The sequence below is a fragment of the Nyctereutes procyonoides genome, unplaced genomic scaffold (assembly GCF_905146905.1).
Source record: "Nyctereutes procyonoides isolate TBG_1078 unplaced genomic scaffold, NYPRO_anot_genome, whole genome shotgun sequence".
NCBI lineage: Eukaryota > Metazoa > Chordata > Mammalia > Carnivora > Canidae > Nyctereutes > Nyctereutes procyonoides.
Window position 1 is genome coordinate 11,858,302 of NW_026575042.1, and position 12,279 is coordinate 11,870,580.

The 12,279-nt window shown below is 40.9% G+C and overlaps 1 protein-coding gene across 2 annotated transcripts in view; it reads right to left on the reverse strand.

Annotated features, from left to right (window-relative positions):
* Positions 1–1,681: 1,681 nt before the first annotated feature.
* The window catches only part of LYZL4 (lysozyme like 4), a 67,522-nt gene continuing 56,924 nt past the window's right edge, over positions 1,682–12,279 (reverse strand). Inside the window, exons 2-4 of one of the 2 annotated variants that reach the window (XR_008663923.1) lie at positions 8,906–8,984; positions 6,866–6,930; positions 1,859–1,928 (exon numbers count right to left, since the gene is read on the reverse strand). Coding sequence is in view for 1 of the 2 variants with exons in the window: in XM_055321325.1 (XP_055177300.1) it covers positions 1,811–1,928; positions 8,906–8,984 (197 nt within the window). In the remaining variant the exon portion in view is untranslated. Of the gene's footprint in view, positions 1,929–6,865; positions 6,931–8,905; positions 8,985–12,279 lie in introns of both variants that reach the window. The other variant, XM_055321325.1, reaches the window with a different exon arrangement.

A 12,279-nucleotide genomic window follows, 5' to 3' on the forward strand; every position in this document is an offset into this window, starting at 1 on the left:
AATACCAGGCCACAAAATATTGCATGAGAAAAGGCAAGATACAAACTGTTTGTTCAGTGGTAGTTCATGTTTGTAAGGAAAAATGTGTATGTGCGCACACCGAAGTCAGGAAAGCAGACACATAAAAAGACCGACACCATCCCTACCCCAGGGCTCTGGACTGTGGCTGCATCACAATGATGCAGACTTCCATTTCCAGTGGGGAATGATGGGTATTTTTAATTTCCTTCTTTATGACCGTCTGTACTCTCCAAGTTTTCTACATTAAATATATGTGACTCATGTGATTTTGAAAGTGTAAACAAATGAAAGGCAGCCACAAATTGGCACTACAGCATACTTTGTAATGGTTAAAAAATGGCAATATTTAAAAATCTAATGTAGGGAGAAGTTAAATCAAATATGGTGGGTTCATACAGTGGAATATTAACTGGCACTAAGTTTTCATTTTAAAGAATCCCTAACATCCATGGTGAAGCCTATGCTGCTGACAGCTCTCTCAATGCCACTTCAGTTCTTTCCCTCCTGTGCAGTGCTGAAAGGTTAGGAACTGTGCTCTCCACACTTGGGTACCTGGCCTCTGAAGAACAGATAGCATAGCTCTGCTGCTGCTTCTGCTCCCCTGGCTCTGGCAGGGGTGCTCTGGAAGCCCAGACTGGCCCCTGGTGCAAGGATTTTATAAGCCTCCAAGCTTCAGAAATAAATCCCTTTTATTTAAAATCACAATACATGGAGGGGAAAGATTTATTAGCATGCCTTTTTCTTTCTTTTTTAAAATTTATTTATTTTTATTTATTTATGATAGTCAGAGAGAGAGAGAGAGAGAGAGAGAGAGAGGGAGAAGCAGGCTCCATGCACCGGGAGCCCGACGTGGGATTCGATCCCAGGCCTCCAGGATCATGCCCTGGGCCAAAGGCAGGCGCCAAACCGCTGCGCCACCCAGGGATCCCCACCTTTTTCTTTCTAAAACATGAGGTATCAAACTCTGTAACATTATCAGAGCATTGTTGGTAATTCTACAGGAAGAATAAACCCAAAGAGAATAACAACCAAAGCATGATAGCTATTTCCTTTGGGAGCTAAGATCATGGGACGACTTTTTAAACATTTCTATATTTCTCTTTTTCTTTTTTTTTCATTTTTATATTTTTCAATTTCTCTAATGCAAGTATGTGTTACTGATAAATTTTTAAAACTTAACTTCTTACGGAGTGACCCAGCGGTTAGCGCCGCCTTCAGCCCAGGGTGTGATCCTGGAGATCTGGGATTGAGTCCCATGTCAGGCTCCCTGCATGGAGCTTGTTTCTCCCTCTGCCTGTGTCTCTGCCTCCTTCTCTGTGTGTGTGTGTGTCTGTCATGAATAAATAAATAAAAATCTTTTTAAAAAAACTTAACTTCTTACAGAAGAGAACAACTGTCACTTGATTCTCTCCATAGAAGTACAAGGAGGATTTTGTAGTGTCACTTCCTCCTGCATGTCCTAGCATGGGCACAGCTTGGGACTGGTGGCCCTGCTTGCCTTTGACCCCTCTTTCACTGTTATCTTTTCTTCCCTTCCCTACCTAATATTGACATTCATGGATTCATCTTGTCCAGATAGTTTCCTTCCTTCTTATCCTCCATGGTTATGCTAGTAACAATCACAGTATAATTAGACAAGTGGACACCTTTGGTCCTTTTGAGTAAGTAGCTGGTTTATTCTGCATTCTACATCCCCGGATAAAGCAGAATTTGTCCTGTTCCATCTGGAGCTGCCAAGTGGGGAGATAATCAACAGGATTGAGGGAAGATAGCTTACAGAAAAGCATCTTCATTTGGAAGGTGCCACTGGAGAGTGTTGTCGGGGCCACCCTTGCCGATGAAGTCTGCAACCATCCAACCACCGCGCCAGATTGTCAGCGAACCTGCAGTTCAGGGACCAGGAGGGCCTGCAGAGAGGAAAGCAGGGAAAGTGAACAAGAGGGGGCTCCCCAGTGTCTGAGCTCAGGATCTGCAGGGTTCCAGTCTCCTCCCCACCCCAGCCCATTTACACCCTGACCTGACCCTTGAAGCATTGGTTGGAGCTTGCCACCCAGCTGCTGCAGATGCACATTTCTTTTGTGCATCTCAAGTATGATTCTCTTGCTGACTCCAGCACATCCTAGCATGAATGCTAGGGTCCCCTAAATCCTCAGGCTCACACCACCGGTCCCCCTTCAATCCATAAATCCATAAATCTCACACTGTGAATTTGGAGACCCTCCCCTAGCCCTTGATAAGAGAAGTACTCATAAATTCTCTGAAGTGAGCACCAGAGAAGTTCCATGACTTGCTCAGGTTCAGGTGGTGAGTCCTTGGCAGGCCCTTGATCTGAAATGGGAATCCTTGACCTTAAGCCAGGGTTTCTTTCACCTTTCCATGCACGTGCTTCTTCCCTAGCACCTCAACCCTGCCTAGGCCAGTTAGACTGAGTTTCTCAAACTTTTTCTCCTCATGCCCCTAAAAGTGATTCCTCTATTCTCAGCCCCCATGCCAGCACCCAGACCCCAGGTCCTCCTATCCCAACCTAGAAGCTGTGGGGTTCACCAGGCCAGCTGCAGGCCATTAGAAATCCTGGTTAGTAGTAGTAGTAGTCCGTTAGCCAGGCAGGCCCCCATGAGTCTTCCAAGGTAGGGGGTCCCACAGTTAAAGAAGGGGTTCTAGGACCCCTGAGTGGCTCAGCGGTTGAGCATCTGCCTTCAGCTCAGGGCATGATCCCGGAGTCCTAGGATTGAGTCCCACATCGGGCTCCCTGTGAGGAACTTGCTTCTCCCTGTGCCTATGTCTCTGCCTCTCTCTGTGTGTCTCTCATGAATAAATAAAATCTTTTTTAAAAAGTTAAAATAGGGGTGGGGGGATCTGATCCCCTAGCCCCTAACAACTATAAAGCAGTGGGGAAAACACACACACACATATTTTCAGAAACTGCAGGGCTCTCCAGAGCCCAGGGCAGGCACTGAAGAAGGGAATCCTGTAGGTATGCAGGCCCTTGGTCTTCTCCCTTTCTGTCTGCCTCAACTCTGCAGAGCTGCTTGATCAGAGCTTTGAAAAGACATGGGTGCTTATTAGTTTAATAAAAGCTCACTTTGCTGGGAGTCCTGAACAAGTGAGAAGGCTTTAATCAGCCTGGCCCAGCATATCTCTACTTAGTGTTGTGCAATAAAGATGATTTTAGCTCATTAGTGCTCACCCTAGAGAGCCAGCCATGCTTCCAATTAATTGCAGAGTAGAGACTGTATGAAAGATATTTTAAACACTGGGAAGACACACTAGTAAGGGGACTCCCACTTTAAAATATAATCCATTAAATTAGTAAGGAAAATGGATTAATGTATAAGTGGTATTCAGAACACTGATTAACCATTTGAAAAATAGAAAGCTGGATCCCTACACCTCATTTTTTATATGACAACAAATTCCAAGAAGGTCAGCAATTTAAGTATAAAAACGTAAAACCATGAGAATTCTCTTTTCTAATTTATTAACAAAAATTTAATTATAGGGCTCATTTTGGGCGGGTACTATTCTACTTATTTTTTTAAGATTTTATTTATTTATTCATGAGAGACACACAGGGAGAGGCAGAGACACAGGCAGAGAGAGAAGCAGGCTCCATGCAGGGAGCTTAATGTGGGTCTCGATCTCGTGACTCCAGGATCATGCCCTGGGCTGAAGGCAAACATTCAACCGCTGAGCCACCCAGGCATCCTATGGGCAGGCACTGTTCTAATATGGAAGAAAACATAGTTTCATTTCTTTACAAACTTGGAGTGCAGTTTCATATAAATTCAGGAGCCATGCATGAAACAAAATATTGAAGGATCTGATTCTGTGAAAATGTAAAACTCCTATATGATGAAAATACCATAGACAATGTAAAAATACAAACGGCAAACCTGAGAAAAGTAGTTCACATAGATATCATGGATAAAGGTCTAATAACCCTGATTTATAAAGGACACATCTAAAATCAATAAAAACAAAGGAAAACATTAACATCCCAGTAGAAAAATGGGCTACTACGACCCACCAACTGCACTGCTGGGGATTTACCCCAAAGATACAGATGCAATGAAACGCCAGGACACCTGCACCCCGATGTTTCTAGCAGCAATGTCCACAATAGCCAAACTGTGGAAGGAGTCTGGGTGTCCATCGAAAGAGAATGGATAAAGAAGATGTGGTTTATGTATACAAGGAATATTACTCAGCCATTAGAAATGACAAATACCCACCATTTGCTTCCACGTGGATGGAACTGGAGGGTATTATGCTGAGTGAAGTAAGTCAATCGGAGAAGGACAAACATTATATGTTCTCATTCATTTGGGGAATATAAACAATAGTGAAAGGGAATAGAGGGGAAGGGAGAAGAAATGGGTAGGAAATATCAGAAAGGGAGACAACATTGAAGACTCCTAACTCTGGGAAACAAACTAGGGGTGGTGGAAGGGGAGGAGGGCAGGGGGTGGGGGTGACTGGGTGGCGGGCACTGAGGGGAGCACTTGACAGGATGAGCACTGGGTGTTATTCTGTATGTTGGCAAATTGAACACCAATAAAAAATAAATTTATTATTTAATAAAATAAACAAAAAAAGAAAAATGGGTTAAGCATGTGAATAATCAGTTTAGAGAAAAATGGCCAACAAACACACGAGAAGATGCTCAAATTCTTTGTAGTTTAAAAATATTTTGCAAAGCAAAATAGAATGGCATCATTTAAGTCTCAATTTCCAAAAACCACACAAATTTTATTGCTCTAGGTTGGCAAGCTGGGGGAACACAGGCCCCCTCATGCAGTATATCGGAGGTGCCCCTCTCTGAATGCCAGTTTAGCAATCTCTCTACCCACATTTAAATGCACCTGGCAAATGGAAAAAAATCTAAATGTTCATTGATAGGGGACTGGCAGATAATTACCTGCAGCATTTAGAGGGCAGAGACCTTTAGGTGATGCTATACCAAGATTTAATTTTATTAATAAGTGAAAAAAAAGTTAGGTGCAAATCAGTGTATATGTTGGGATTTCATGTGTATTTTAAAATATTTTTCTCATTCTCAATGTTTATAGATTTTTCTCTGATTTATAGGACATATTAATAGTGGTGACCTTCAGGAGGCTGCTGACAAGAGCAAGAAGTTTACTTTTTGATTATCATCTTTAAACACATGTATTATTTTTATTTTCAGAAATAATAAATGATAAATTCTTTTAAAAAATTTAATGGCTTCTACGTAATAGCCCAAATGCAGCCTCGATCTTTCAACAAATATTTAGGGCATACCTATTATATGCCAGACACAGAGCAAGATGCTGGAGACAGAGGCAAGAAAAACAGACAAAAATCTCCAACTGAATTTAGCACCAAAAGGCACAGAAAAAGACAAAAAAGCAACAATAAAAAGCTGACCTCTGAGATTGACACACTTCCTGTTGCCACATTCTGAACGAGGTCTCCACTGCCTACAGGGCCCAGAGGTCACTGTAAGAAACACCACCCAAGATTTCCACTGGTAAAATTAATCTACCTGCAGGTCTGCCCCTCCAGCACTCACTGACTTGTTTGGAAGCCGTGAGTCTGCCCCCACAGAAGAACTGTATAGAGTCCTTCAGTTGCCTTTCACATGATGGAGCACAGATTTCCCAGGCCAACCACCCCCCATCTCTGAGTAGACTTGTGAAAGCCGAGGTCTAGAATAGCAAAGATCTAGAATTAATTCCAACGCTATGGCCACGGGTAACTTGTTGTACCTCTCTATGCCTCCGTGTCCTCATTTTATGGGGAATAAGAATAGTCACTGCACAAGGATTCGTGAGGATTAAATGATGATGTTTATGTAAATATATAAAGCCTACAGATGAAAGAAGTAAAGAAATTATAGCTATCATGAAAGGATTTCCTCTATTGTAAGATTCCTTCTATGGTAAAATACATTAGTGATTTACTAACAACTTTTCTGGGAGGAAGCTATTGCAGGATAAACCCTAATAGCAAAAATATTAAGATGTACAATCTTAAACTGAGGAAATATGACATTGTTTCTAAATCTAACTGGTGACTACAGTGCCCTGAAACAACCAAGCATTCAATTCTGAAATGTGGGGTAGAAAAGGCAAAAGATGGTGGAAATTGGTGGTGAGACAGTGGATAGTGTAGGCCCACCATGATCAATGGAGATGATAGAAGTGCATGCTGGAAATGGAGAGTTTTCATGTACTCCACTGGCTTAGCCTATGAGAGAGGACTAGGCACACATATCAGGAAAATCTGCAATGCAGAAACTGGGCCAGAAGTCTTGCACAGAAGTCTATGCCCAGATGGACATTTGTGAAGTGGGTCTGAACCATTACTAAAATAACAGTGAGCTGAAACAAGAAAAAGTCACATAACCTATTAGGCAAATACTAAATATGGGTAAACCTGTCCTTATTTAAGGAAAAATAAAACTAACATGGTACTTATGGGAAATATTAGTATAAGATAAAGGGCATCATCATGAAATTCAGAGGAACATTTTTTATGAGAATAACATACTACAGAATCCAAAAGTAAGTTTTATAAAACTGAGAGCCTCAATCAGATGTAACCAGGCATAACCTCTGGAGAAAGCCATGGAAGAGAAGAGAAATTAAAAAGGCAACAACTTGAATTTTAAAAATATATATATGGATAGGCTAACATAGAATTGCAAAGATACTAAATATGTAATAACCAAAATTCAACACCCATTCATGATTTTAAAAACTTTAACAAACTAGAAACAGAAAGAACACTCAATCTGAATAAGAGTATCTCAGAACGTTTAAAGAAAATATAACACTTAATGATAAAATATCAAACTTACCTGTGAGATTGGGAATGAGCAAGGATGCCACTATCATCACTTCTATTCAACATTTACTGGTGATCCTAGCCAATGCAATAAAGCAAGAAAAAGGTATTGTAGAGCCAAATATGAAAGATTAAATAAAGCTTTTAGAAAAAAAGTTAAGAATACCCTCATAACCTAAGAATAGACAAATATTTCTCTAAAATAACCAAAAATAACCATAAAATGAAAGTAATAATAATTTAGACTATATTAAGATTAAGAATTTCATTTTATCAAGACTCCATTAAGAAAAGGAGAAGGTAACTCACAGAATGAAAGAAGATGTATGTAATACTTGTATCCAACAAAAACTTTTATCCAGAATATATAAATAATTCCTGATAAGTTAATAAGACAAATACAATAGAAAAACTGACAAAAGATTTGAACAGGCACTTCACATAAAAGGATATCTAAATGGCCAATAAACATTTGAAAAAAGTGCTCAATCCCATTAGCTGCCAAGGAAATACAAACTAAAACCCAGTGCAATACCACTACAGTCACAAGAATAAACAAAAAATACCAAGCATTCTCAATAATTTGGAGTCACTGAAAACTGCAACTGCTGATGGGAGTGTAAACAGAATCTCTTTAGAAAGTGGTTTGGTAAAATATACCAGATCTGAAAATATGCATATCAGTGATTTCATTCCTTGGTAAAGTCAATGGAAATCCATTTATATATTCACCAAAAGAAAAGTAGAGAATGTCCATGGCAGCACTAAAAAAGTGAAAACTACCCAAATACTCACCAACAGAATAATGGATATATAAATTGATATATCCATATAATGGAATATTATACAGTAATGAGAACAAACAAATTAGAACTATGCACAACAGTATGAACAAGTATTGAGTGAAAGAAGTCAAATACAGGCCCAACCACTTGTAAATTTTAGATGGCTTTCTGAAGCAAATATCTGCTTAAAGAAGAAATCAGAGCTGCAGTTATTTCTGGTAACAAATATATAATTATCTGTTAATACACCTAATATAATACTTAATATGTAAGGTGTTCTTACAAGTAAATATGAGGACCTGAAATTTAAAAATAAGCAAAGGACAAGGGCCGCAGGAAAAAAATCACAAAATAATATAAATATATAGCAAACATAACAGGAAAACACCCTAATGAAGTATCACAAAATGCAAAAGAAGATAAAATTGTTATATGCCTTTCAAATGGCAAAGATTTATAATTGATGAGAGTGCAGAATTTTATTAAACTCTTAATATTAATATAAATTGGTGCAAACTTGCTGGAGAGTCATTTCACAACATGCATTAAGAACCTTATAGGAGGGCAGCCTGGGTGGCTCAGCGGTTTAGCGCCGCCTTCTGCCCAGGGTGTGATCCTGGAGACCCGGGATCAAGTCCCACATCAGGCTCCCTGCGTAGAGCCTGCTTCTCCCTCTGTCGGTGTCTCTTGTCTCTCTCTCTCTCTCTCTCTCTCTCTCTGTCTCTCATGAATATATAAATAAAATCTCAAATATATATATATATATTTGTGTATATCTCTGATTATTTCTTTCATCTAAATTCCTATAAGATTCTCTTTTTTAAAGATTTTATTTATTTATTCATGAGAGATGGGGGGGGCAGAGACACAGGCAGAGGGAGAAGCAGGCTCCCTGCAAGAAGTCCGATGTGGGACTCAATCCCAGATCCCAGGATCATGCCCTGAACCAAAGGCAGATGCTCAACCGCTGAGCCACCCAGGCATCCCAGGTTTATTTCAAGGCTACTCATCCTAGCCCTCTGTATAACCCTAAGCAAGATCTAAGAAGGAAAAAAATACATTCCACTTAAGGCAATTTGATAATTATGTCCTTCCTTCTGAGACTTTGGGGTTGCAGAACTCAGTGGTGGTCTACTGCTTAGCATGATGATTAAGATCCCACTCATTTGAGACTACAGATGTTCAGAAACCAAGATTAGGCCAAGATTAGGATTAAAGATAATGGGCGGAAGACATCAACATTGAATATTAAAAAATGTACCACTTACCATGCTCCCATCCCATCTTTTCCTTTTACAATTTTCTTGGCACATTCAATTGTCTTCTTCAAATTTGGATTCAGTAAAGCTGTGGAGAAAATAAAGTGGAACAATACAAGTCTATAACTGGCACTACTTAGAGTGATGTCAGGGAAGGTCTAGTGTGCTAACATTAGAGAGGCTTCCATGTGAGTCCAAGGATAAATCTATGCCTAGATTTTTCTAAGGCAACCCTGAAAGATGGTAGCATGTGGTCATCTCTTACAAAATCTATTGATTTTTCTCTTGTAATTCTTATTATAATACTTTCATTAAAAATATGTATAGTGAATACTCTGTGCTAAGCAATATAAAGAAGCAGTGGAAGTAGAATGGAAAATGCAGTCAATATATCCCTGTCCTGAATTTTAAAAAAGAAAACCATAGCTGGGGGCATCACAATGCCAGATTTCAGGTTGTACTACAAAGCTGTGGTCATCAAGACAGTGTGGTACAGGCACAAAAACAGACACATAGATCAATGGAACAGAATAGAGAACCCAGAAGTGGACCCTGAACTTTATGGTCAACTAATATTCGATAAAGGAGGAAAGACTCTCCACTGGAAGAAAGACAGTCTCTTCAATAAATGGTGCTGGGAAAATTGGACATCCACATGCAGAAGAATGAAACTAGACCACTCTCTTGCACCATACACAAAGATAAACTCAAAATGGATGAAAGATGTAAATGTGAGACAAGATTCCATCAAAATCCAGAGGAGAACACAGGCAACACCCTTTTTGAACTCAGCCACAGTAACTTCTTGCAAGATACATCCACGAAGGCAAAAGAAACAAAAGCAAAAATGAACTATTGGGACTTCATCAAGATAAGAAGCTTTTGCACAGCAAAGGATACAGTCAACAAAACTAAAAGACAACCTACAGAATGGGAGAAGAGATTTACAAATGACCTATCAGATAAAGGGCTAGTTTCCAAGATCTATAAAGAACTTATTAAACTCAACACCAAAGAAACAAACAATCCAATCATGAAATGGGCAAAAGACATGAAGAGAAATCTCACAGAGGAAGACATAGACATGGCCAACACGCACATGAGAAAATGCTCCGCATCACTTGCCATCAGGGAAATACAAATCAAAACTACAATGAGATCCCACCTCACACCAGTGAGAATGGGGAAAATTAACAAGGCAGGAAACAACAAATGTTGGAGAGGATGCGGAGAAAAGGGAACACTCTTACACTGTTGGTGGGAATGTGAACTGGTGCAGCCACTCTGGAAAACTGTGTGGAGGTTCCTCAAAGAGTTAAAAATAGACCTGCCCTACGGCCCAGCAATTGCACTGTTGGGGATTTACCCCAAAGATACAGATGCAATGAAACGCCAGGACACCTGCACCCCGATGTTTCTAGCAGCAATGTCCACAGTAGCCAAACTGTGGAAGGAGCCTCGGTGCCCATCGAAAGATGAATGGATAAAGATGTGGTCTATGTATACAATGGAATATTCCTCAGCCATTAGAAACGACAAATACCCACCATTTCCTTCGACGTGGATGGAACTGGAGGGTATTATGCTGAGTGAAGTAAGTCAATCGGAGAAGGACAAACAGTGTATGTTCTCATTCATTTGGGGACTATGAATAATAGTGAAAGGGAATATAAGGGAAGGGAGAAGAAATGTGTGGGAAATATCAGAAAGGGAGACAGAACATAAAGATTCCTAACTCTGGGAAACGAACTAGGGGTGGTGGAAGGGGAGGAGGGCGGGCGGTGGGGGTGAATGGGTGACGGGCACTGAGGGGGCACTGAGGGGGGCACTTGACGGGATGAGCACTGGGTGTTGTTCTGTATGTTGGCAAATTGAACACCAATAAAAAATAAATTTATTATTAAAAAAATATATCCCTGTCCTCCTAGAACCTGCAGTATGAAAGGGGGTAAAGATCGTAGACAGTTATCATACAAAGGATACCTGGAATGACGGGGGAATGCAGCTTGATGTGGGAGTGGTAAGTGGGGGGCACCCAATCAGACTCAAAGGGTTGGGAAGGGTAATTGGGCCACGGAACATCTAGAAGAGTCCTATCAGGATAAGGAAAAGGGACGGAGGGATCACAGAAGGAAAAGTGTTCCAGGTAGAAGAAACACCATTTGAGATGGCCCAGAGGTGCCTCTGAGGGGCCAACATGACTAGGCATTCATCATTCCATTCTCTTCTTTGAATATGGAAACTGAGACCTCCTACCTGAATTACTGCAATACTTTCCTTCTTGACTGCGTATCAGTCTTCCCCTTTCCCTAATCCAGTCTGATTGCTTTTCCTGAAAACATTGGTTTAGCGCCCCCTAGTAGCCGGTAAAACAAAACCCCAAACCCTTGGCTTACTCACTCTTTGCCCCAACATGCCTTTCCGCTTCTACAACCTTACCTTCCATTGCCTTCCTCCATGACCCCACCGTTAGAGACCTACCAAGGGGCAGGACACAAAGCTAGCGCCTGCCCTGAAAGTGGGTGCTCTGCCCCTGATACCCACAGCTTGGGAACCATGCATCATATGCAGTTCCTCTTCCTAGACTTTGTTCATGTTCATCTGCTCATCTAAGGACAGTCCTTAAAACTCTGTCACTGCCCACATAGCTCACGGTGCCTTCTCCCCTCTTCTGAATAAAATGTCACTTCAATTCAGCACTAATATGTTAAATACATATATACAAATATACATATGTGCATACATAGATACACGTGTGCATACATGCTTACATGCACACACACGCACACACACGCACACACGCATGCACACACACCCTAATCCCCAGCTACCTTATAAATTCTTGGAATGAAGTTGTATTAATCACACACCAGGAAGTATACCCGACACTACGCTCAGCACTTTATATACATTGTAGTATGTTAAAAACTCACAAAAGCCTTGTGAGGTAAGTACTATTATTACCTCTACTTTACAGATAAGAAAACAAAGGTTCAGATCACGTAACTAGTAAGAGGTGGAGCCAAGATTCTGTCTGGCCTCAAAGCCTGTGCTCTCTCTGTCCCTCACTTTGCTGGACAAGAACAGTAGACAATTCCTCTGAACTGCCCCCCAGGACTTAGCACAGGGCCTCGTACCTCTCCATGGCACCTTGCTTCATTGTGAGTCCTACTGGCTTGTGGTGACAAATTCCCAAAGAGACTGTTCCCCCCACCCTTCCCCATTTGGAATGTCTTTGCTTTCAGGACTTTCTAGCTCATCTTTCAGCTGATTTTCTGGGGTCTTGGCTTTTGGTGGAGTCTCCAACGCATCTCCTGATTTTGCTCAGGCCCTATCTACACAATGACGTCAAACCTGTGCCTTAGGCCACAGGGAATCAGCTG